The sequence below is a fragment of the Bidens hawaiensis genome, unplaced genomic scaffold (assembly GCF_021521415.1).
Source record: "Bidens hawaiensis isolate Kalapana, Puna unplaced genomic scaffold, B.hawaiensis_p1.1 tig00033153_1, whole genome shotgun sequence".
In the NCBI taxonomy this organism is placed as follows: Eukaryota; Viridiplantae; Streptophyta; class Magnoliopsida; order Asterales; family Asteraceae; genus Bidens; species Bidens hawaiensis.
In genome coordinates this window covers 27062-54673 of record NW_027495671.1, presented here as the reverse complement: position 1 = coordinate 54673, position 27612 = coordinate 27062, and the positions used below count along the sequence as shown (strand labels likewise).

The 27612-nt window shown below is 36.3% G+C and overlaps 1 protein-coding gene and 1 pseudogene across 2 annotated transcripts; both read left to right on the top strand.

The window, feature by feature from the left end:
- Window positions 1–4618: 4618 nt before the first annotated feature.
- Window positions 4619–12027, top strand: LOC143584524 (uncharacterized; annotated as a pseudogene). The gene is made up of 14 exons (XR_013144376.1): window positions 4619–5046; window positions 5225–5399; window positions 5504–5587; window positions 5669–5910; window positions 5993–6194; window positions 6803–6882; window positions 6965–7049; window positions 7110–7253; window positions 7341–7454; window positions 7713–7760; window positions 7891–7975; window positions 8400–8456; window positions 8532–8614; window positions 11662–12027. The product of XR_013144376.1 is annotated as an uncharacterized LOC143584524 (transcript).
- Window positions 12028–19399: 7372 nt separating this feature from the next.
- Window positions 19400–20636, top strand: LOC143584522 (CRIB domain-containing protein RIC7-like). The gene is made up of 4 exons (XM_077066555.1): window positions 19400–19460; window positions 19547–19647; window positions 19732–19825; window positions 20077–20636. Exons 1-4 carry the CDS (start codon window positions 19400–19402, stop codon window positions 20454–20456), a joined length of 636 nt encoding a protein of 211 aa, XP_076922670.1. The 3' UTR covers window positions 20457–20636.
- The last annotated feature ends 6976 nt before the right edge of the window (window positions 20637–27612 follow it).

The window sequence follows — 27612 nt, the reverse complement described above, 5'->3', positions numbered from 1 at the left end:
TAGATCGGCGGGAAGCCTGGCGCATACCTGATGGTCCGGCCGTCGGTGCCGGTGGCGCAGGTATAGTGGCAGCCGCTGTGGTAGCCATGTTTGGCGCCACCTCCTCAGCAACAGTAACCGCCGGCTCCGTGAAAGATGCTGTAAAAATTGCACTCACGGCCGGCGGAGACACCTTCTCAGCTGGAACAGCCTCAGGAAGGCTGGAACCAGCGGAAGCAGGCGTAGACGCCTGGGTCGACGCCTCGGGAAGGCTGACCGAGCCTACCGTCATTGGCGGGGGAACACTTGCTCCAACTCCACCCTGGAATGCGTCAACATCCACACCTGCACAAGCAAAAGTGTTAGAAAAATTATTTGAAACAACAAATTTAGACAAGAATTATGGGGATACTCACGGGGTTTCTTGAGCTTGAACGCACGGACGAGCGGGGGCGAACCCGATGGAGCCAGCCTCTTGACACCGGTAACCGTCGTCGTCGCTGCCTCCCCCGGAGGTAACACCTGCAGCCTCCGGAGCGGTGGTCTCCTCACCACCGGGCTTCCCCGCAACCTCTGCATTATCTGACTCCGAGTCAGATAGGACTACCGGGTCGGTCGTAGAGGCCACCTTCTCCTTGCCCTTCCCGACGGCAGCCTTTTTCTTCCGCACCAGTGGAGGACCTTCTGCGGATTCCTCAGAAGAAGAAATGTCATGAACTCCAGCAGCAGGCACAGCATTGAGAGGTTCAGGGTAGAAGATAGGCTTACCTGGCCGTCGGTGGCTCAGGATCTCTTGGCCTGGCGGGTAAACCTCCACGAACCGACCCGCGGTCTGCTCTAAGATGGGCAACTCGTTCTCATCCAGAGCACGAGTACCCATCCGCGCGGGACCATCTTCCTCCCGCGGGTTCAGGAGCGACTGAAGATCGTTCCCCTCTGAAATCAACAAGAAAGTTAGTAAAAATCGAAGTCAGCAAAATGAAACAAGACGTACCATAAGGGACAGAGTTCGAACCATATTCAAGGACGATCGGAACCTTATCCGCATTCGCCGCCTTCCACACCCGGCTCATCCCCAACATCACCATCGCCGACTCCGGAAAACGGAAAACCGGGGACTGGACCCGGGAAATCTTCGAGAACCATTCCGCCTCCTCGTAGTTGAGGGCGGGAAGGTTCGGAAGCGCCTGGCCATTCTTGAACTTCATGGCGATGGGGATGGCGCGAGCGGATATGAAGAAGAACTCTCTTCTCCATGAGCGAAGACTCCGCTCGGTGGTACAAATCTTTAAACCCTTGATACGGGTTGTAAGAGTGTACCACCCTTGGATGCACCTCCATGTATAGAAGGTCATCAGGCGATCAACGAGGGGCTCAAGGCCCAGTATCCGGCACACCCACTCAAAGTGCCGGACCTTGGCAATGGCCATGGGGTGCACCTCTGTCAGGTGCACACCGTGCCTCTCTAGGACACGGTACACAAACTTTGTCAACGGAAACCTAAGGTTCCCGTAGACAAAGAATGCAGCATAAACCCCGATCTTGCCACTAGGGGCATCGTACACAGTATGGTGGGGTTCAGGAAACTCAGGCTCGAGAGACTCGAGCATGAACTTCCTGATGATATACTGGTACAGATCGACAGGAAGAGAGCACTGGCATTCGCCAGCAGTCTTCTGGTCATCGGCATCATGAGAAGACATGGTGGAAGAAAGACGAAAAGAGATTTCAGGGTAAAGCTTTACTGAACAGAAAAATTCGCCGGAAATTACTTGAGAAGAAGAGATGAAAGTGGAAAGTGTGAATTGCAAATAACCCTCTCCCCCTTTATATAGTAATCGCAATTAATGCGGTGAATTTAATGCGGAGGAGAGAGAAATCAAATGTGCAATGAAACTATGACACGTAGCAAAAAGCAAGCTGGCAACAGCTGTTGAAAGGACGTGTGCCAGTAATTTCGCGGCCACGCGCCCGAAAAATCGCTCCCACGCGCCTGAAAAAGCGACTGGAATGACCATGTTCTGTCACGTCACCATAACTCCCTGCACGTCCTGACACAGTCAGAAGAAACCGTCGCACGACGTTTCAAAGGTTTGGACTTATCTTTTCACCAACCTTTCGAATTTCAAAATTCAAAATTTAAAAAGTGGGAAAATACCCCCTTACCTTGGCGAACAAGTAACCATAAGACGGATGCGGGTACAGTGTTAAGGCAAAACCCTTCACATACCTAGCACCCGCAGGGAATTGAAGCCAAGAAAACCTTGGCGAACAAGTAACCATAAGACGGATGCGGGTACAGTGTAAAGGCAAAACCCTTCACATACCTAGCACCCGCAGGGAATTGAAGCCAAGAAAACCTTGGCGAACAAGTAACCATAAGACGGATGCGGGTACAGTGTTAACGCAAAACCCTTCACATACCTAGCACCCGCAGGGAATTGAAGCCAAGTACCTCGGCAACCAAGTAACTATAAGACAGGTGCGGGTACAGTGTAAAGGCAAAACCCTTCACATACCTAGCACCCGCAGGGAATTGACGCCAGGAATACCTTGAGAGTAAAGTAACCGTAAGACGAGCGCAGGTACAGTGTTAAGGCAAAACCCTTCACATACCTAGCGCTCCGCTGGGAATTGAAACCAAGAAGGATCTTCTGGGCAATGCTTGCGGAAACGGAAATAGCATCCCCGCATAGCGGGAACATCGAGAACTACGTTGTTTGAAGCTCCAGGATGGAATTGGTGGTCTTAACATAATTGATCACTATGTTCAAAATTACCAAAACCTCATGGAAAATACATACAACTGGGACTCAATGCTCCTGACTTGCGAGGAGGTTACAGACCTACCCGCATCATACCCAAAGACCAAGCAGGAATCTCGGGCATTTCTGCAAGTGACAAGGACTTCCGCGGAAAGAATCCCCATGGAAAACCTTACAAAACCCTTTTCAAAACCCTTTGCTCAAGTCCAAAAGTTCACCTCACTTCATTAAACACTCATGAGAAGAACATTGGACTGGGGGGACTTGAAGAGGTAGGTCCCAGCATAGCCCAGTTGGACTCGCAAGACTCACCTTAAACAGGGACGTCTGCGCAGAGACCAACTGGATCCGCAGGACCAACCATGCTCAGAGAAGTGACGTCCTTACGCGCAGTATGCAAGCTGGTCCCGCAGGAAATGCCTCCCATGGTGAAGGACTCCGCCTGTTCCCGTAGCCTCGGATACAAGCCATGAGGGAAGGCCACCCGCGCAGCATGGCTACACGCACAAGGCACTTAGCTCTCAATCGTTCAGTGTCACCTGAAGGAATGAGCCAAGCCGGGAGCAATCCCGCACAGAGGCGGGAGGGGGAATACTCCCGCCCAAATAAGCCAGTCCGTATACTGAAGGATCTTTTACTGTACCTGACGAGGTATGGGCAAAAGATCTGATCAGAGATGCGACAGCTCACTGACAGCAGCATGGCAGACAGCACGCCACAGCACTGTGACCAATAGCCGCCGCCTACCCACCAACTCCTGCCATACCACGTGCCTAGCCTGTAGTTGGCAGAAGAGGAAGAGTGCACGACACGCCTGCTCTGTGTCAGCCGCTACCTATCCACCACTCACAGGCAGGGCACGTGCGTAGGTTACAGTTGGTAGCGTGTTGGGCCGGCTAAACCCCTTGGAAACCTACCTTCGGCTATAAATACCCCAAATGGTATGATCATCTAAACACATTATTACATCATCATATTATCATCATATATACCTGATATCTGCTCTAGCAATCTCTTAATATACTTTTATATTTAAAGAGCAATCTAGTCTGATTCTCACGCCGGAGGGTGGTCACAAGGAGGAACCCCCCCCCTTCTCAGTGACGAGCTCACGGTGTCTGTTTTGCAGGTTATCAGAAGAACCATCTTCCAAGGGTCTAACCCCTCGTGGGAAACATCTCTCCAACCCCCAGGTTACCAGTAACCTGCCCGGGGTCCGGTTAGTGTTTCTTCAGTTAGTGTAAACGTATTGGATCTCGTGAGTGATGTTTATTGCTTATATACTGTGTAGATATGCAATTGCAGTATGTGATTGGCTGATTGCTGAAATTGTTAGTGATTTGTGTGTTTCTGATGCATTAATTTGTGGTTTGTGGTGTTATTGGATCTCGAAAAGGCGAGTTAAGTTTGTGTAATGTTTATTGATTTGCATTTGAATTTGGAACTATACTGTTATACATATTTCATTGCAGTTTGTATATCTTCTGGATGTGTTTTAATTGAGAAAATTTTTTGTGTAGTGGAAAATTGTTAGTGATGAATCCACTAGTTTGTAAAGATGTTGGATCTCGAAAAGGCTTGTTAAATTTGTGTAATGTTTATTGATTTGCATTTGGATTGGAACTATTTGAATGTGTGATCTGGTATTCTGGTGCAATTGTGTAATGTATATTGCAGTTTGTATATCTTCTAGTTCTAAATATTGTGTTAATTGATTTTGAACAAAATGTGTTGTTGTGCAGTGGAAAATTGTTAGTGATTTGTGTGTTTCTGAGGCATTGATTTGGGTTTGTGGTGAATGTATTGGTTTGGAACGCTACTGGATCTCTAAAAGGCGTGTGAAATTTGTGTAATGCTTATTGATTTGCATTTGAATTTGTCATCTGGTATAATTGGTGCTTATACTGATAGACTGTTGTTATACATATTTTGTTGTAGTCTGTATATCTTCTAGATTTGTTTTGATTGATTTTGAACAAAATGTGATTGCAGAGATTTGTTGTGCAGTCGAAAATTGTTAGTGATTTGTGTGTTTCTGAGGGATTGATTTGTGGTTGGTGATGAATTCCTTGGGGTGAGGGAGATTGATGGATTCTGCAAGGAGTTGGTTACATAAGTTTCAACCGAGAGATCGATTGAGGTCGAATACGAGGAGGAGGGATTCAATGGATGGCGTTGAAGATGATTCGATTTCTGAAGAAGAGGCGTCAAGTATGACGAAGCAAAAGGTTGCTGCTGCTAAAAAGTATATTGAGAATCATTACAAGGAGCAAATGAAGAATTTGCAGGAAAGAAGAGAAAGGTAGTCTTTAGAAAACTGAATAGTTTTAGATATTGTTGAATGGGCCAATAAACACCTATATTATGTGGCTAAAGTTAAGTTTTGTGTTTAAACTCTGATATTTGATAAATAGATAAATAGCAAATTTCTGTTGATTTGTTCATAGAAGAAAAGTAACACTTGAATGTTTGTTGAGTAGGAGAATATCACTCGAACAGAAACTAGCTGATGCTGATGTGTCAGAAGAAGATCAAAACAACTTAATTAAGTTTCTAGAGAAAAAAGAAACTGAATATATGCGCCTTCAAAGGCACAAAATGGGAGTTGATGATTTTGAGCTACTCACCATGATAGGGAAGGGTGCTTTTGGTGAGGTACGTTTAGAAACAGTTTGCAGCTGAATATATGCAGAAACTTAAGTTACAAATAGTTTTTAATTATTTGTCTTATTTTATTTTATGGTTATCATTTGGTTTAGGTAAGAATCTGCAGGGAGAAAACAACAGGCAATGTATATGCCATGAAAAAGCTTAAGAAATCAGAAATGCTTCGTAGAGGCCAGGTATGTAATTTTATGGTTAAACTTTGAAAGGTTTAAAGATAACGTTGATGTTTTATTTAGTTTATAAACCCCATTTATTAGGTTGAACATGTGAGAGCTGAAAGGAATCTGCTTGCTGAGGTGGACAGTAACTGTATTGTGAAATTGTATTGTTCTTTCCAAGATGATGAATTTTTGTATCTCATAATGGAATATCTACCTGGTGGTGACATGATGACATTACTTATGAGAAAAGATACCTTAACTGAAGATGAAGCAAGATTCTATGTTGCTGAAACAGTTTTAGCCATTGAATCCATCCACAAACATAATTATGTACATAGGTATAGTTATAACTACCTTCTTTATGTTTTACAAACTAAATTATAGTAAGTTTTAACTTATGCTATGGTTTTTTGGTTACAGAGGCATTAAGCCAGATAATTTGTTACTTGATAAATTTGGTCATTTGAGATTATCGGATTTTGGATTGTGTAAACCGTTAGATTGTAGTACACTTGAAGACACTGATTTTTCTACTGGGGATAATGCGAGTGGAAGTTCAACGGGTGAAAGACGAACACAACAAGAACAACTGCAACATTGGCAGAAAAATAGGAGGACACTTGTAAGGATCTTATTTCTATAGGTTTATCTTACTCAATTTGTTTAAAAATATCATATAGTTGATTAAACTGCTGGAACTAGGCCTGTAAATGAACCTAACATTCAGAGAACCGTTTCTGAACTGTTCGATCGGCGGGAAGTTTGTTTATGTTCTACAACTTGATTAAAGAAGGAACGTGAACACATGTCTCGTTCGTTCGTTGACATTCGTGAACGTTTGTTCATCTATGTTTGTTCATTACGTTCGTTTGTTTATCAAATTTGTTTATTACTAATATTACTTTAAATTCAATTTAGTTTTCATAATATAGAACTCTTTGTTAGCTTCTATAATGGTGGATGTAAAAATAATGGCATCCTAGACTTTTTTTTGGATATTCACGTTTGATTTTGATTGGTGTACGTTTATGTTCATAAATCGTTCGTTTAGAACATTAACGAATGGAACATAAGCAAACACGAAAAGGTGCATTTCTTAACAAATGAACACAAACAAGAAAATCTGTATTATTAGGTGTTCATGTTCGTTGTTTTTGGGCCAAATTTAACTGACCATTTCGTTCGTTTGTTTACAAGCCTTGGAATTTATGATCCCTTGTTACATTGCAGGCTTATTCTACTGTTGGAACTCCTGATTATATTGCTCCAGAGGTTTTATTAAAAAAGGGTTATCCGCTCGAATGTGATTGGTAAGTATTAAGTAACATTATTTTATTTTTTAATCTCTATTCACATTTTTTAGGATAAATTGTGATTTTTGTTGTAATTTAGGTGGTCTCTTGGTGCTATTATGTTTGAAATGCTTGTAGGCTATCCACCTTTTTACTCTGATGATCCAATGTCAACTTGTAGGAAGGTAACATATAAATTATTATTTACATACATATGACCAGTACTAATTTGCTTGCACGTTCAGATAGTAAACTGGAAAATGCATTTAAAGTTTCCTGAAGAAGCGAGGCTTTCATTAGAGGCAAAAGATTTAATAAGCAAACTGCTTTGTAATGTCAATCAACGGCTGGGATCGAAAGGCGCAGATGAAATAAAGTTGTTCTATGGTGTGTCCTATTCTAGCTTCTTGGAAGTGTTTTGAGTATCGGTTTATAAACACATTGACTCACTTCAATGTGTTTTTGAATTATATCAGGCGCATATTTGGTTTAGAGGTATTGATTGGAATAGAATCTATCAAATGGAAGCTGCATTCATTCCTGAAGTTAATGATGAGTTGGATACTCAAAACTTTGAAAAGTTCAAAGAGGTACCAGTTATCATAGTTTTATGCATAGTCTAAATGGGCGGGCCGGGTGCCTGATCAAAACGGGCTGGGTTGACTAACTTTTTGTAAAAAGTTTTAGCTGTTTAATATGTAATGTGTAATATTTTACTAATATTAAGTTTATTTAATACAAGGATTAAGAGGTTGTATGCACAAAACATTCACTTTGTACGACTTTCAGCCCATTTGACTTGTTTAACCTATCCTTCTATTATATGATTCATTTTTTTAATGTGTCAGTCTGAACACCAAAGCAATAGCTCATCAAGATCTGGACCATGGAGAAGGGTAACATTATGATTTCATGTGTTTTATTATGATAATATAATGTCACACACACATACACACACACGCGCAAATAAAAAACATAATGCAAACCTAACTATTTACAATGGTTTTTTGATTAAATCATTTGCAGATGCTTTCATCTGAAGATATCAACTTTGTTGGTTACACATACAAGAACTTTGAGATTGTAAATGACTATCAAGTCCCTGGAATGGGTATCTCACTTTTACCCTCTCATGAATACACACACATAAGTACATGTGGCAAAATGTGTGGGTTGGATTACGGGTCAAAAACGGTTCGGGTTGAAAAAGGCAGGATTGGTTTGGGCTGGCTGGCACACACTTTTTGCCCATTTAGAAGTTCTTTTTGTAAAAAGTCAAATTTGTTAAATATGATTATAAAAACCATTCGTTTTTCGTTTATACATAAGTGGGGACCATCCGTGTAATTTACTCTAGTAATAAAAAATATTCAAATAAATCTGTTTATGATGTCATATGTGTTAAAAAAAGACTAGACATCTTTCTATTTATTTGACCCGTGTGACCCGTCCATATGTTATCTCACATTTTTAGGATTTTTTTCATTATTATAAGTTTGAAATTTACTCATTTGGCATTATATATATTATTGCAGCTGAACTCAAAAGGAAAAACACGAAACCGAAGAGACCAACAATCAAGTCTCTATTCGGTATCTTCTTTCTTTTCTTCAAAATAAAATTTGGATTTAAAGTTTTATACTTAGTTAATATGGATGAATTTACAGAGGAAGGACCAGAAACTGACACGGAGACATCAGATACACCTGCTAACGGGTCTTTTTCAAACCGTTTACCACCAAAAGTATAAGTTTCTAAAAGGCGGAAGTAGAATGAATCAGATTAACACGTTTCGGGTCCCTTTTAAGACAAAGTTACATGTTTATTCGGCTAAATAATATTGTAACAAAGACATTAATCTCAAGTTCTCAACTGATGAAATCGGTATAGAAATTGTGGGGGTATTTTGGTCACTTTAAGTTGTCATAACCTTAGTTTACTTGATATGTTTCACTTTTGTCATTTGTAAGGACATTTTGTTGTTAAGGATGGTCACAAGTGGTAATGATATATATAGTGATACAAAATATATAAAATTTTGGCTTCAGCTAGACCATGTGGCAAGAAAGTTGCATTAAATTCTTTTGATTTGTTTTAAATATTATGTTTCTAATTATTCTTGAAACAAATATAAATTATTTTTATTTTTTTCAAATTCATAAGAAATCATAAAACATACATTAAAACCCTAATATTTTAAATAGTTATAACTGGAACACGTCTAATGCATTTTTTTAAAAAGTTTTTATAAGGAATTACCGTATATAATAGTAACCAAGTTTTGAAAATATTCCAATGAGGTCATTCATAAAATATGTTGTTTCAATCAGGTCACTAATCATAGATATTTAACCCGGATAACAGGTTATGAAGTTTTTTTTATTTTTAAATAGTTTGACATTGCAAAATATTTTTTTAAAAATTGACAAAAATTGTAAAAATTAGGAAAAAATAGTTTTATTTGCGAAAAAATGCAATAAAAAAATAAAATTGAAAACATTACAAAAAAAAAAGAATTCAGATTTATTATTCAGTTTTTTTTCCTTTTTTTTGCAATTTTTCGCAATTTAAAAATTATTTTTCTCAATCTTTTTAAAAATATTTTTGTATGTCAAGCTATTTAGAAATAAAAACAAACCTACATAACCTGCTATCCAGATAAAATATCTAGTATTAGAACACCAAATGAAACTTTAGTGACATGATTAAAATAAAATATTTTATAAGTGAGCTGATTGAAACATTTTTTAAACTTGGTTACTATTCTGTAGCGTAATCCCTTTTTTAAAAACTTATAATTTTTTATTTTTTGTATATACTTTTTAAAATTTTTAAAGATATGATTTTAATTTTTTAAATAAACAATGTAAATTATCTTTTTTATAATTATTTTTATTTTTTAATATATAGTTTGAATTTCAAAACTAACATTTTTAGTTTTTTTTTAAAGTATTATTAAATAGATTTTTGATTTTTAGGATTTTTCTAAAGATATCATCGTTTTTAATTGACATTTTATATATTTTTTAATTGAATATCTTATCATTTTCATTTTTGTTTTAAATTCAGCGAGAATGATTAAAATATTAATATTCCTTTGCTTGTTTTTTCTTTTCGGATAACTAAATCTTCAAATCGAGTCTCATCGGATTTTTATGCATCAAGAAACCAAAAGAGGAGAATATGTGGAAGTCGGATTTGTAATATATTAAAAATAAAAAATAAAATTCACGTTCCCACTCTACATTAACATAAAAAATAGTTAGAATTGTTCTAATTGAAACAAAAAAATGCTAAACAATAAATGGAAGCCCATTTCTTTGTTTGGGAATCTATTTCTTCGTTTGGGCTTCCATTTCTTCATTTGACTTATATTTTTTCATTCGGGAATTCACCTTTTCATACGGGCTTCCATTTCTTCATTTGAAAATCCATTTCTTCTTTCGGACTTCCATGTCTTCGTTTGTGAATCAATTTATTCGTTTGGGCTTCCATTCTTCGTCCGAGCTTCTCTTTCTTCGTTTGAGTTGCTATTTCTTTGTTTGGGCTTCCATTTCTTCGTTTAAGCTACAATTTCTTCGTTTGGGCTTTCCTTTCTTTGTTTGGGAATTAATTTCTTCATTTGGGCTTCCATTTTTTCGTTGGGAATCCGTTTCTTCGTTTGGGATTCCACTTTTTCATCTGGGAATCCATTTCTTTGTTGGGCTACCATTTTTTCATTAGGCTTCTATTTCTATTCACTCTATGAACTACGAGTGTTTGATTGAGTGAACAATATGTAGCATGTGTAATTTTGAAAAGACGGAAGCAAACACATAATAAAACCATACATGAAGCATCCATGTAATTAACTCTATATTTTTTTATGGAATCACTTCATTTAGACTTCTATATAACATACATGTCTTATTTTATGAGACTATAAAATCAATTTGCTGGTCCTTCGATAAGATCAAACTAAGACCTTGATTCATCAATACATAAATAAAGTGTAAAGGAGAATAAGATAAAGACATTATGACTAATGGAGGGGTCGATGGGGTCAATTCAGTGGCAAAGCTTGGACTGAGGCAACCGGGGGGGGGGGGGGGGGGCTCAAAATGTATACAAATTTTCACAAACGAGGGGGGGCGGTCTCAAATTTTCGGCCGAAAAAGGCTAAACTTACACTACGTACAAAAATTTTCGACCGAAAACGGGTAAATTTACACTACTGCGCAAAAAACAGGGGGAGCCGGGGCCACCCGGGCCTCAATGAAGCTTCGCCCTTGGGTCAATTGACACATGATCATCACGATTTGTCGAATATCTTTATTTTTTAACAAACCTAAGGGTTATTTTTTTAAGTAAAAGTTAAGTTTGACCTATTAGTTGTAGTCAACAGAGAAAAAAAAACATGTTACCACCTAAGACATATTTTATAATCACCAAATACACACATAACAGTCCATTAAGCTCACATTCCAAATAATTTGAGCAACTAATTATACATTCTAGCAACTAAATATTATTTTTACTTGATATCTTCCGTTTAATAAATGCAAGATTTTACACACGTACCCTTGATAATTTTTACTTTTGTTACTATAGATTTATCGAAAAAGGACGTCTTATCGACCATACACGTGTTATTATCCTACAACAACACTCCCTTTAATTGCCCGGCCTCTTGCGGGTGCCCCGTGACCCGAATATACAAAATTATCTATTTAAACCAAGTTATTAATCAATGATCTTACAATCATAACACATTTGGGCATGGAAGGTAACCCTAAATTGGAATGCCTTTTTTGCAAGAAATCATACAAATACCCAATGATGTTGAAAAATCACTTGAAACTCCACTTAAGTGATATATTCAATCAACTTAGGCTTCGCGGTGACCAACCACCTTACACCGTCGATTTGTTGCAATCGATGCGTGCTCCATCGCCTGAGCCACCGTTATCAATCGAACACCACATGGATCTAATCCCCGATTCGATATGGCTGACCCTTGCTACACCGTCTGCTACACCGTCTGAGCCATCAGTGTCGACCGAACTTACATTGGCTACAGGAATCTACCAAGATTTGGCTAGTCAAATCAATCACCAGGACTATAAAGAACAAGAGGAAAATGGTGTTTCATTGGAACTTAGTTTGAGCCTTCCTTCAAATTAATTACTTTCTATTTTGATAATAAATCTACCATCTATTTTGATAATAAATCTACCTTAATTTTCATTTTCTGATGTTATAAATGCAATTGTCTTGTTTTCTTTTTTTCCTTCTATTTACTCAAAGTCGGTCGTTTATAAATTCAAAGTCTCAAAGTCGGTCGTTTATAAATTCAAAGTCTCAAAGTCTATTATTCTCACGAACGATTACCAATAAATTATCAAAGGCATCACAATCTCCAAGTGATCCATACAAAAATACGCCATTACATATAAAAAAGTTTAGAATCAGGTAGATCTTTTTGGAAGGACTACTACCACAAAACATCAACAAATTTTCTTATTTATTATGGAAAAATCGCTTAATATAATTTTGAGATATTTAAGTCCCAAAACATGTTAAATAAACATGAAAATGTCCATCAACAAATTTTATTATATTAAACTTTATACATTTTAGAATACATGTACTTGTAAAAACATATCTCTTAAATCATCATCATCATCATCTCAAAGAGATGGATTACAAAAAAAAAATATTATGCACCATCGAAACTTTGTATATGGAGTCATGAAGATATCTAAAGTTTTCAATTATTTTTCTTTACGTCAGTTAAGATATATCTTTTGAAAATAATATTTCTTTTGATGAGGTAGCAATATTTTGTAAGTGTTTTTTTAACTAATTTGGATAATTGACGGGACGCTGGTTCACTCGTTCATCTCCATTCTTCAAGTACCGAAGATCTTCCTCAGAAGAAAACCCACCATATATGAGAAAACCCCTATAACAAAACTAAAAAACCCATATTTGTTGTCACCAATGTTTTATAAGTTAAATTTACTCTTACAAAAACAAAAAAGTTAATATTGTTTCATCACACAACATTAATGTTATCATAACTCTTATAAATCCAACATTAATTAAAGTTGCATATAAACATTAATTAATCCTACAAATAATTAATGTTTCTAATTTATTTAAAATCATCAATTATTTATAGTTTTTGTTTATTTAAGTATATAATTAGAGGGAAAAGTTAAGACACAATTAGAGATAAAAACGAATTAATTAATGCTACATATAATTAATGTTTCTAATTTATTTAAAATCATCAATTATTTATAGTTTTTGTTTATTTATGTATATACTTAGAGAGAAAAATAAAAATGCAAAGTGGACAAAAATGAATTAACTACTGCTACAAATAATTAATGTTTCTAATTTATTTAAAAGCATCAATTATTTATAGTTTTTGGTTTATATATGTAAATAATTAGTGGTAAAAGTTAAAATGCAGTGAAAGATAGAAATGAATTATAAATTGGTTGTGGTTCAATGGTAGAGTATACACTTTACTAGTGAGAGGTAGGGGGTTCAAACCTCACTATCACCAATTTATATGAGAGATATGAAAGATGACCCTGGCTTGCCAGGGTTCGAGTCCTGATCTCACTCGGTTTTACCGGCTCCTCGCTGTCATGCCATTTGGCGGGCTGGAGGTTGGGTTTTATCTGGTGAATCCCTCAATAGGTGGACCACTAGGGGCTCCGTCCGTCCGGACTAGTTACCGGCTCGGGCTACCTTTAGCCAATGGGGGCCGCGTACGAAGTACCCGACGTTACTTAGTTGGTCATTTAAAAAAAAAGATAGAAATGAATTAATTAATGCTACATGTAATTAATCATTCTAATTAATTTAAAATCATCAATTATTTATAGTTTTTGTTTATTTATGTATATAATTAGAGGAAAAATTTAAAATGCAAAGGGAGGCAGATATGAATTAATTAATACTACAAATATTTAATGCTTTTAGTTTATTTAAAACCATCAATTATTTATAGTTTTTGTTTATTTATGTATATAATTAGAGGGAAAAGTTAAAATGCAATGAGAGGAAAACATGAATTAAATTATGCAACAAATAATTAATGTTTCTAACTTGTTTAAAAATCATCAATTATTTATAGATTTTGTTTATTTATGTATATAATTAGAGGGAAAAAATAAAAATGCTAAGAGAGACAAAAATGAATTAATTAATGCTACAAATAATTAATGTTTCTAATTTATTTAAAATAATCAATTATTTATAGTTTTTGTTCTTTATATATATAATTAGAGGGAAAAGTTAAAATGCAAAGGGAGACAAAAATAAATAAATTAATGCTACAAATAATTGATGTTTCTAATTTATTTAATATCATCAATTATTTATAATTTTTGTTTATTTATGTATATAATTAGAGGGAAAAGTTAAAACCCAAAGGGAGACAAAAATGAATTAATTAATGCTTCAAATAATTAATGTTTATAATTTATTTAAAATAATCAATTATTTATATTTTTTATTTTTGTATATATTTAGAGGGAAAAGTTAAAATGCAAAGGGAGACACAAATAAATTAATTAATGCTACATATATTTAATGTTTCTAATTTATTTAACATCATCAATTATTTATAGTTTTTGTTTATTTATGTATATAGTTAGAGGGAAAAGTTAAAACCCAAAGGGAGACAAAAACGAATTAATTAATTCTACATATATTTAATTTTTCTAATTTATTTAAAATAATCAATTATTTATAGTTTTTGTTTATTTATGTATATAATTAGAGAAAAAAGGTTAAAACTGCAATGGGAGATAAAAATGAATTAAATTAATGCTACATATAATTAATGTTTCTAATTTATTTAAAAATAATCAATTATTTATAGTTTTTGTTTATTTACGTATATAACTAGAGGGGAAAGTTAAAACTCAAAGGGAGATAAAAATGAATTAATTAATGCTACATATATTTAACGTTTCTAATTTATTTAAAATAATTAATTATATATAGTTTTTGTTTATTTATGTATATAATTAGAGGGAAAAGTTAAATGCAATGGGAGATAAAAATGAATTAATTAATGCTACATATAATTAATGTATCTAATATATTTAAAAATGATCAATTATTTATAGTTTTTTTATTTATTATAGATAAACAAAAGTGATAAATAATTGATGATATTAAATAAATTAGAAACACTAATTATTTGTAGCATTAAATTAATGCTACAAATAATTAGTGTTTCAAATTTATTTAATATCATCAACTAAAAGGGAAAAGTTAAAACTCAAAGAAACACAAAAATGAAAAGTGTGAGAATGATTTCTGGACAAAAAAATCCCCTGATTTTTTTTAAAAAAATGACAACTCAAAATATAAATAAAAAACTAAATGTTTCCTCCGCCATTCCCTTCCCAAAAAAAACTGACGAAGACACAATGCCGAGAAAAATGACACAATAAGGAAAATAAACAAAAAACACAATAACTAAAAAAAAGACACAATAGATCGCAAAATATAACATAATGTCGAATAAAATTTAACATAATGTTGAGTAATATAACACGATAACAAGAAAAAGACAAAATATCAAGTAAAAAAGACTCAATCAATGACGAAAACAAACAAGAAAACAATGACGATAAAAAACACAATGATCTTTTTATTCAACATTTTTTTAGAACGAGTAAGCGGGTGAAAATTTTTTGTGTTTTTACTTTTTCGGTTTTTTATTAAATTTTGAGTTATGATTTTTTTAGGGTAATTTTTATGGCTACAATATTTTCTCATCATTCTCATTTCTGTCTTATTTGTAGAATACCAAGGCCTTATAATTAGATACACCTTTTGAATTCATAATTTATAAAAATATTTTACATAAATTATAAAATTTTCTTATGCAATTTTTTAACATTTAATACTCTTAGTTAGTTGTCATTTTATTTGTCCTTCCAAACAGGCCCGGCTCTGAGAAAGAAAAAAAAATTAGGCCGAAGGCGAAATTTTATTTGGGGCCTCAATTAAAAAGAAGTATTTTTGTATAAAAATAGGATTAAACAATTCAATTTTTATATAGGTTTACTTGGTTATAATTTGGGTTGTGTAAATTTTTTTGTATAAAAATAGGATTAAACATGTCTCAAATGAGACTTGAACCAATAACCTTTTGGTTGAGAGTAATACCTTTTTGCCACTAGACCAAGCTAGTGGCCATGTAATTAAGTTTAAACATTAAATATACATATTGTTTTTAATAAAAGTAAATATAAATTAAAAAAATCGGGCCTAACGGGGTGTCGGGCCTGTGGCCGTCGACCATCCCGCCACCCCTATGGGCCGGCCCTACTTCCGAATGTGATACAGGGGTAGGAAGACTATGTTTTTTAATGGAGATCCAGATTCAATCTTCATAGAAAACACTTTGGGTGAGGGGGAGGGGGAGGGGGAGGGGGGGATGAGTGACTCAATGAAGGAAAACTGTATCACTGTGTTATTCACTTTAGTCATGGGACTTCCGGGTTTTATCACCAGTAGGCATTCAGGCGGGTGAGTTTCTCCGGAACTGAAGATAAATTGAGGCACTTAAGGGCTCCACACGGCTGGTTTAAACCAGCTGGAGGTATATTGTAACATCCCAAAATTTCAAGTAATGGTGTTCTATATTATAATAATCGAGATTACCTGATTTGGCAAGGAAATAATAAATCATTAAAGGAAAGACAAGTAGGCTAATTAAAATAGATAATCATGGACTAAAAGAGAAAGATGGGCCTTAGATCCATGGGCTTAAGGGAGTATAAATACCTTGTAAACCCTAAATCTTTCCATTTCCATCCATTCTACACTCTTGCCTACACCTTAAAACACACACTTAAGCCAAATACATCTACTATAGCCGTCGGCCACCATCCAAACCTTAACTCCATCATAGCAACGTTGGGTCTTCAATCATACAAGCAAGATAACAAGTCCACGTTCATAACTAAACTAGCCGTAACTTAGAACTAGGGATGAGCAAAATCGGGACCGGTACCGATTGGTACCGGTACCGATTTGGTATCGTCGGTACCGAATCGGTACCAAAGTTTTAAGTTTCGGGATCGGTACGGTACCGGTACGGTACCGGGATTTCCCGATTTTTTACCTCCGGTACCAGTATAATCCCGGTACCATCCCAGTACCGTCCCGGTACCGGTACCGTACCGGTACCGAACGAATATTTCGGTACCGGTACCAAGAATTAGGGATTTTCGGGATCGGGACCGGTCGGTACCGGTCCGGGTACCATGCTCATCCCTACCTAGAACCATCAAAAAGGTATGTTCTCTACGATTAAAGGTTACATTTTTATGAATGATTAGCCTTGAAAATTGAACATAAACTAGATCGGGTCTAGATAGGACATAAAGTTGATAACTTGATGATTAAAATGGACGAAAAGGAGTCAAGGTTATATACGGTTCGTCAAGAGGACCCTAGATCTAGCTTAAATGGACATTTTATGGTTAAAGGTTCAAGCTTTATGTTAAAAACGGTTTAGGAGGTTGAGTTGTAGGTGATTAAAGGTGTGGTTACGAGTCGTTAATCATTGTTGAGCCTAAAAATGATTTGTGGATAAGAAAATATGAACTGGGATCATCAGACCTGAGATTTCGGCCAAATGGGATAATTCTTGGTCAACTGTATGGTTCTTGGTCAAACATGCAGTCACCAAGAGTTCTCGGTGACCAAGTTCTCGGCCAATAGGGTTCTCGGCTGAAAACACAGGTTCTCGGTCTATGTGTTCTCGGTCAGGGTTCTCGGCCGAAAACATAGGTTCTCGGTTAGAGATCTCAGCAATATATGAGAGTTCTCGGCCATCCAGTTATGTTGGGCCTAAACCTAGTTGGGCCTTGAGGCAATAGTGGACAATTGGGCCTGATTTAACTAAGTCCACAAGTGTTAAGCCCATATCCAACTTAGACAAACTAGCCCATTATATTAAACTTAACAAACTAGCCCAACTTAGAAAATGATTTAAAATTTAAAATGTTAATGGAAAATGTGTTAAGACAGTTAATGAAAATAAAATTTTTCCAAGCTGACCTGGCAGCTTAACCCCAACCAGGGGCTCTGCCCTTTGGACCCCGCTAGGGGCTGCTACCCCTAGAACCCCCCTGCCAGGGGCGCTGCCCCTGGACCCCCGTTGTTGTGGGTTATATAAAAATAGAAATACGATATGAGTGGCAATAGTTAATTGATACATGTAAATATTATACAGTTAGCCATGCACAGCTCAAGAAGGGAATAACTATTAACGGTGAACATAGCCGCATTCAGGTGAGTTTCTAGCCCCATTTCCTTGTTATGTTTTCGGGGCTGTGTGCATACTCGATGTGATAGTTAATACACTTACCTTAACTGGTAAGTGTATGCCTTGTATGGTTTATATGTTATGTATATCTTAAATGTGAATGAAAGCTTGTCGGTATGTGAACGATCTTCGGATATTGCACGTGCTATCAAGGGTGGTAGTTATATGATAGATGAATGTGTATGATAGATATATGTATAATATATGAATATGTATGAATGATTAAAGAAAGTATGTATGTTATGGGTATGTAAAGACAGTATGCACGAAGTTGAAGAAAGAGGGATCAGACCCTAATAATATCTGAGATAGAGAAGAAAGGGATCAGACTCTAATAATATCTGAGATAGAGAAGTAAAAAGAGATCAAACCCTAATAATATCTGAGATAGACAAAGGAAAGAGGGATCAGACCCTAATAATATCTGAGATAGAAAAGTAAGGGATCGGACCCTAATAATATCCGAGATAGAAAATGACAGTAATTTATATAGTATGAAAGTAATAAAGTACGAACGTATGAATGAACTTATGTAATGAAAGTAAAATAGTAAAGCAATTATTATGTATCTTTGGATGCATAATTGAAGGTAAGTGTACGTATTGTATGATATGTGATTACTAGAACTCATTCAGCGTAACTGACTTTTAGCATGCACGCAGGTGAGTAGAATGAGACAGCTGGCTTGAGTAGGGACACATGTCGGTAGAATAAAGAAGCTGGCATCTGAATATCTATTTGTTAATGTTTTGAACTAAAAGACGTGTTTAAGTTATGTTTGAAAGACTAGTTATGAATGTTTGTAATGACTGTTGATGTTTTATGTTATTCCGCGAAAGCTTTAATTAACTATAATATTTAGAACTGTGTTTATGAGTAAATCCAACGTCCAATTATCTGTTTGTTAGACCGTTAAAATTCAGATGCCAGCATTTGACTATTCATTAAACAACACACGTGTGCGACAAAAAACACAACCGTCGATGCACAAAGTACAAATCAAGGTAAACCTCTCTTTTTGTCTCCAAATTTAGCCCCCACATGTTAAAACTTTGAATGGGTAAAAGAAAACAAAATTGTTTCTCTCACAATTTCCATTTTATTTCTTTTCTTTTATTATCTAATTCAAGTTTTGAACATCTTTTTGGGGTCACATTGACCCCATTAACATACCTTTTGCGTATGGGCACAAAGGTGAAAGGCCTCATTAGAGGCATAAAAAACATCTCCTCACAAATATTTGGTCAGTAAATCTATGTTAATATTTTTCTTCCATTTTATAAAAAAATCAAAATATTATATTTTGGATCAATGACATTGTGGGTGCAGAAGAAGAAAAAGAACAAGAATTGCAAATCGGGCAGCCGACGGATGTGAAGCATGTAGCGCATATTGGTGGTGATGGACCCGCGGTTGAATCTCCGAGCTGGGTATGTGTTAATATTTATTGTTAGTGTGATCTTGATGAAGAATTGAATTTTTTTTCTTAAAATTTTTTATTTGTTGGGATTTAGATGAAGGGGTTTGAATCAAAAGATTCTCAATCTGGACCATTGGAGAAAAGTGGAGCCAAGGGAGAGGCTCCTCAACTCAAATGCATTTCCGAAGGTTCGTGTCTATTTCAGAATTAATAATATATTGGGAACTGTAAGATTGAATTTAACCATTTTATTGTTTGTTATATAAATTGAATAAAATGCATGTAACATTTTCTACTTTATAGTTGTATGTATTTATTTAACTTGGTACAAGTTATTTAATGAAATAGACTTAAGGTTAAACATGCACTTTTATTAGTTTATACAACCTCATCAATACAAAAATATCATCATGGTAACATTGTCTATTACATTATGCAGATATAACCCATAGGAAAGCCCGAAAAGATGATGCGTGTCACAGGAGTACTCGCAGTGTGGAGACATCCGGAGAGCTTCCATTACTACCAAGGTCAACTAAAAACCGTCGTCGGTCAATGGACAATCATAATAATAATAATAATAGTAACAACATCATGGCTTCTGAGACTAAGGACTCGTCATCGTCTCAACCCCGACAACCAAGAAGACACCACCGGGGACCACGACGCTCTCAAGATCAGAACACAGGTGATGATCCCAAGCTAGATATCCCAAAAAAGTCTTCACGGCGCATTAGAAAGCCAATAGGTGAAGGGCCAACACGATCATCTGCTAAGTCGACTACAGATGATTCAGAGCTCGGATCGGATGACCAATGATGTATGAGGATGAATGTAGATTGTTAAGTTTTGTAACGAGTGTGATGAGGGATGCAAGACAGTCGATATGACACGATGCGAAGTTTGGTCTCTTGTTTTGTTTTTTTGTATAGCTTTTGTATCTTTACCACCTATGGAAACAAACATATTGTTGTACACTAACCTTCTTTAACGTCTGTTAACTATATTTCTCGGTTCATATATAAGCCCAACAATTTTCTGGTTAGTTTCATGTCAAATCTATAAACATGTACAGTTAAATGGATCGTGTTAAAGTTGACATGGCAAATTCTTTGGTTGTGTTTATTGTTAAAAAAACTAAAGTTGTATTTTATCATTCTATCTCATAACACAAAGTGATTATGCATTTTATATATACATATATAGAAAAGTTGAACATGAAGTTTGAAAGTCTAAACATCATGGATAACATATAAAAAAAACTGGGACAAAAGGGTCATAACATATGTTTCAAAAACTCATGTAGCCATGCCCTTGGTATCATGCGGGTACCGACTGGTACTGATCATGAATTTGTAAAAAACTTGGTACCGATACCGGTATCGAAAGTGATTGGTTCGAACTTCGGCACCGGTATCGTAAGCAAAAATGTGGTAAATACCGGTACTGATTTTCTTAAAAACTTGGTACCGGTACCAAAAGACTCGTTTTGATACCAGTACTCGATACAATTTGCCCGTCCCTAAACTCATGTAACATTTCCGGTGGGGTTGAATTTTTTATTATTATTATTATGTTGTGAACCACCGACACTTTTTGTGTATGACACATTTTTCATTTGTCAAACCAATGATATAATCTTGTCCCCCTAAATAGTGATTATAAACAGTGTTTTGATATTATAAATACTATGTATCTTGATCGATTTAATGTATCCAGTAAAAATTCTCATATTCTCATATTTCCTTGTTTCTTGTTAACTCCAAGTTCATATATTATTCTAATAAGCTTGTTATATTTACGGCTAATATCATAACACGTTATCAGCACGAGCCGCTTATATCCTAACCAAGAAAGGTAATAGACACAAAGGTATCTACATAAGTATCATAAACACTTCTTTAATTATGTACATTAGATATATATCTATGTATATACATATACTAACTAATATACTAAGTAATAGCAATAATGTGTATAAACATTGTTATTAAAATTTGATAACTATTCTAACTTTTATTTATATATGCACACTAATATCTCATTTAGAAGTTAGATTTATTTACACTAACAATTCTATTCTTATTATTGTGCATACTAATTATATATTTTATAAAATAAACTGTATTTAACATCTTATTTATTATCTTACTTTAAAATAATTAATATACACACACACATACTGTAAGGCCCCGTTACCGGTAACCCTACTTTCGTGTTGGATTTACTCATAAACACAGTTCTAAATATCAGAGTTAATTAAAACATTTACGCGGAATATAAAACTTTCATAAAACTTTACATAATTCATAACTTGTCTCAAAACATTTATTGTCTTTCACATTAAAGCATTAAAATTAACACATCATAGGTCTTCAAATGCCAGATTCTTGTTCAGTGCCATGTGTCTCCTCAAGCGAGCTGCCTCATCCTACTCACCTGCGTGCATACTAAAAGTCAGCTACGCTGAGTGAGTTCTAGATAATCACATAATCATACCATTCACATAACATTATATTCTTTCATTCATACTTTTATACTTTCATACTTTCATACTTTCTTACATTCATACTTTCTTACTTTCATACTTTCTTACTTTCTTTTGTATTAACTTACTTTCATATCTTATGTTATAAAGAGCATTACGCCCTACATTCCTCGAGTATTATTAGGGCTCGGTACCCTCTTTCCTCGAGTATTATTAGGGCTCGGTACCCTCTTTCCTCGAGTATTATTAGGGCTCGGTACCCTCTTTCCTCGAGTATTATTAGGGCTCGGTACCCTCTTTCCTCGAGTATTATTAGGGCTCGGTACCCTTCTTCCTCGAATATTAGTAGGGTTCGGTTCCCTAGTTCTCGAATATTAGTAGGGTTCGATTCCCTCTTCGTTACCAAACAACCATACATCATACCTCGAGTATTATTAGGGCTCGGTACCCTTTTCGTAACCATACAACCATACATTATCATTTCTTTCTTCTATTATCTCTATCATGTTCATACACATAAACATACATAACATACTTACCTTATACATAGCGTTACAACCTGACAGTACGTGCAATATCCGAAGATCGTTCACGTACCATCAAGCAATCATTCATACATTTCACATTATCCACATAAGGCATACACTTATCTCTTAGGATAAGTGTATTAACAAACATGTTGAGTATGCACACAGCCCCGAAAACATAACACATAAATGGGGCTAGAAACTCATCTGAACACGGTTACGTTCTCCGTTGATCGTAATCCCTTTCTTCAGTTGTGCACGGCTGACTGTATAACAAGTATACATATCAATTTAACTATCACTACTTATAACATCTTTCTAGTCATAATTACTACCCACAACGAACGGAGGTCCGGGGGCAGCGCCCCTGGCAGCGGGGTCTAGGGGCGGCAGCCCCTAGCAGGGTCCAAGGGGCAGAGCCCCTGGCTGGGGTCGAGCTGCCAGGTCAGATTGGAAAATTTTTATTTCCATTAACTGTCTTAACACATTTTCATTATATTTTAAATTTATTTTCTAAATGAACTTGGCTTTAGGCGAAGTTAAACCTCAGGCGAACTTAGCTTTAGGCGAAGTTAAACCTCAGGCGAACTTAGCTTTAGGCGAAGTTAAACCTCAGGCGAACTTATCATCAGACGAACTTAAACCTCAGGCGAACTTGTCATCAGGCGAACTTAGCTTGCAGGCGAAGTTCATCAGGCGAACTTAGCTTGCAGGCGAAGTTCATCGCTTGAAGGCGAAGTTGCCCAGATGAAGGCGAAGTTGCCCAGATGCCCGCTGTTTCGGTTTCTGATCAACATTTCGGGCGATTTTAACACCCTTGTTAAGGTTCAATACCACCCACTACACTTCCCGACCATTTTCGGTCGTTTATACACTAAAAGCTCGGATCTTTAAACTTCCAAGATCAAGAATCATACCTTTTGAGCATGTTTGGATCTCGTTTATCTTGGTATCACCACTAATCTTTCTCTCTTACCCAAACCTCGCTCGATCCTTCCTTCTTTCTCGGCCCGGCCGGCGGCGGTTTTGGGTGTGCTTGGTGTGTGTGTATGTGTGTGTTTAGGAGAGTGGGGGAAAATGAAGATATTTTGGGATTTTGGGGGTATTTATATCCCTGAAATCCCATTCTCATTTAACCCATCTCAATTAATCCAAGTCCAAGACCCGCTCCTTCCCCGACATTAATCAATTACGCGAAATCACTAAACATAACTTCCTTTATTCATCATTAAAATTTTAGGATGTTACACATACAAACGGTAATGTTACCGTTATAAAACAGTAATATAACCGTTGTAAAAAGGTTATAAATTTTCACTATAAATAACCAATCATTAACCCCATTTCATTTACAACAAACATTCTTCTTATTAAATTTATCCAAGATAAAGTTCTCAAAATGATTCACCCGGTTTCACTGTTGGTCACTATAATGCTTATACTACTTCTCATTCTAATTTTAATCTCCCATCTGAAGATCTCGGCATTTTCTTTTTCTTTTATATGTTTATAGATCTACCAATGTATTGTATCTCATTGTTGATTGATATATATGGATTCTAATATTTATCTTATTATTTGCTCTATTATGTTTAGCAACAAAATGTCAAATATAGCAAAACTCGAATTCCCTGCACTCAACATTTCTGGAGAAAATTATATGTCTTGGACAGCAAATGTCAAAAGACATTTAAAATCTATGGATGTGTTAGACACAATCCAAAAATACAATGATTGCTCTGACCAGGATAAAGCAAGAGCTGATGTTTTTATCCCTAAACATATTGATGAATTATTACAGCATGAGTATTTTAATTATGTGTAACATCCCGAAATTTCCGAGTAATATTAATTATATTACTTAATATTAGAGAGAAAGTTTACCCGGGTTATTAGGAAATAAATAATAGAATATGAGTTGGTATGGGTCGGGCTAGTGTTGGGTAATGGATGTGGGTTGTGGACTTGGATTAATTGAGATGGGTTAAATAAGAATGGGATTTCAGGGATATAAATACCCCCAAAATCCCAAAAATATCTTCATTACATCTATTTCTTCACACACTCAAAACACACACATTCTAACCGATCAAGATTCGAAGCCGAGACCCGAGATTTTGTTGATAGATCTGAGTTGGTAAGGTAAGAACAAATCCAACAAAGCTAATATTACTGAAAATGGTTAGGATTGGATAGGTTAACCGGACCCGAAACCCAAACTGCCCAAATCGGACCCCTAAAACGTCGATTTTAGGCCGATTTGATGGTTGGGATTTGTAGGCGCCGATCATACGATTCCGTGGGTACCAAAATCGAGTTATTTGGCTAAGAAACGAAGGACTTATGGGCAAACAGACCTGCAGCGCGATAACTTCGCCTGCAAGATTAAGTTCGCCTGATGAACTTCGCCTTCAAGCGTAACTTCGCCTTCAAGCGTAACTTCGCCTAAGGATAACTTCGCCTACGGCCAAGTTCGCCTAAGGATAACTTCGCCTGAAGCCAAGTTCGCCTAAGGATAACTTCGCCTGAAGCCAAGTTCGCCTAAAGTTTAACTTCGCCTGAAGCCAAGTTCGCCTAAGGTTTAACTTCGCCTGAAGCCAAGTTCGCCTAAGGTTTAACTTCGCCTGAAGCCAAGTTCGCCTAAGGTTTAACTTCGCCTGAAGTGAAGTTCGTTTAGAAAATAAATTAAAAACGATAAGTTAGTAAGCTAATACTAGGCCGCTAGATTAGGTCAGGCGAGTATTGATACGTGTAACTTGTACAGTTAGCCGAGCTCAGTTAAAGAAGAGATTTACAGCTACCAGAGGAAGAAGCAGAGTCCAGGTGAGTTTCTAGCCCCATTCCTTGTTATGTTTTTGGGGCTGTGTGCATACTCGTTGTGAAGTGTGAATACACTTACCTTAAGTGGTAAGTGTATGCTATAGATGTTATACGAGGTATATATATTTTATAATGCTTGTCGGTACGTGAACGATCTTCGGATATTGCATGTATCGCCAAGGATAGTAAATTCCAAGTGGTTGATAGTGTGTACAAATGTTATGATGTGACTTGTTTATTACGTAAATACCGAACTGATATGAAGTGTGATATAGGCAGGTAGAGGTAGAGTGTGTTAAAAGTGGCAAGAGTCTAGTAAGGGTGCTAGTGGCATAACGTGAGCGCGTGATAGGGAAAGCCTGTACGTGCCATCGTTATTATGTGTGTATGATTGTTGATGTGACTTGCTTATTATGTAAATGATATGAAGCGTGTTGTAGACAAGTAGAGGTAGAGCGTGTTAAAAGTGGCAAGAGTCTAGTAAGAGTGTTAGTGGCATGACGACAGTACGTGGTAGGGTAAGCCTATACGTGCCTTCGTTATTAAAGTGGCAAAGTGGCAAAGTGGCATAACGATAGTACGTGGTAGGGTAAGCCTATACGTGCCTTCGTTAATAAAGTGGCAAAGTGGCAAAGTGGCATAACGATAGTACGTGGTAGGGTAAGCCTATACGTGCCTTCGTTATTAAAGTGGCATAACGTTTTACGTTATTAAAAGTGGCAAAGTGGCATAACGTTTTACGTTATTAAAAGTGGCAAAGTGGCATAACGTTTTACGTTATTAAAGTGGCAAGGTGGCAAGGAGATAGGTGTAAATAAGAGGCTAAGTGGTAAGTTAAGCAGGTTAGATGCGAAAGTGTGAATACACTTACCTTAAGTGGTAAGTGTATAAATGTTATACAAGTAGCTATTATGTAATGCTTGTCGGTACGTGAACGATCTTCGGATATTGCACGTATCGTCAAGGAGAGTGATTGTCAAGTGGTTGTTAGTGAGTATGTATTCTATGATGCGACTTGCTTATTATGTAAATATTGTATTGGTATAAAGAGTGCTGTAGACAAGTAGAGGTAAAGTGTGATAGAAGTGGCAGAGTCTAGTAAGAGTGTTAGTGGCATGACGATAGTACGTGGTAGGGTAAGCCTATACGTGACTTCGTTATTAAGGTGGCATCAAGTGGCATACAGTGGCATAAGTGGCTAAGCTGTAGGGGTAATTAAGAGGCTAAGCTATAGGGGTAATTAAGTGGTTAAACAGTGGCATGTTAGACAGTGGACTATGTGTCTTCAGATACGTATATATATTGTATGAAGTGGTTGTATGATAAGTGGCTTGATTAACTAGAACTTACCCAGCGTAGCTGACTTTTAGTATGCACGCAGGTGAGCTGATTATAGAGTTAGCATGAGGATGACACACGGCATGGATTGAACGGCTGGCATCTGAAGAAAGAAGTAAAGATGTTTTAAATATAAAGTTTTGTGTTATGGTATCAAAGAAAAGATTTAAAGTTTTGTAACAAATGATTGATGTTTTATATTCCGCGAAAAGTTTTAATAAACTCTGATTTGAAGAACTGTGTTTATGAGTAAATCCAACACGAAAGTAGGGTTACCGGGTTCGGGGCCTTACAAGTTGGTATCAGAGCAAAGTTCGAGAGATTTAAGCATCCTAAATGCTTAGACTCGAACAGAGAACGGGATTTAAGTAAGAAAAGAAAGAAGATGCCAGTTCAAGAATGCCATGTGTCGCTCAAGCAAAAATCAGTAAAGGTAAGGTGTATGATTAAATGATATATGTTAATGAGAAAGAAAATATATGTGAACAAAAGGGATAGGAATAATTGATTGTTGATTTGACTAATTGCTTAAGTAGAATCAGCACAAATAGACTCATAAAGGGAAGTGTATAGGACACGGAAAGCAATGTGATCAGCTAGTCACAGCTGGCCACTGTTATTACCTGTTAGCCTTGCTATCCTTGTACTAGATAGTTCCTTGAGTGATGATGTTTGTGTTGTCCCTTTAAGAATACGGATGGCTGGAACTGGAGAATTTGTGGGAACTGGGGGTCGCACTGGACGTCGTGGCAGGCCTCGTCTTGTCCGGCAACCCTCGGTAGAAGAAGCTTCCCACACCGAA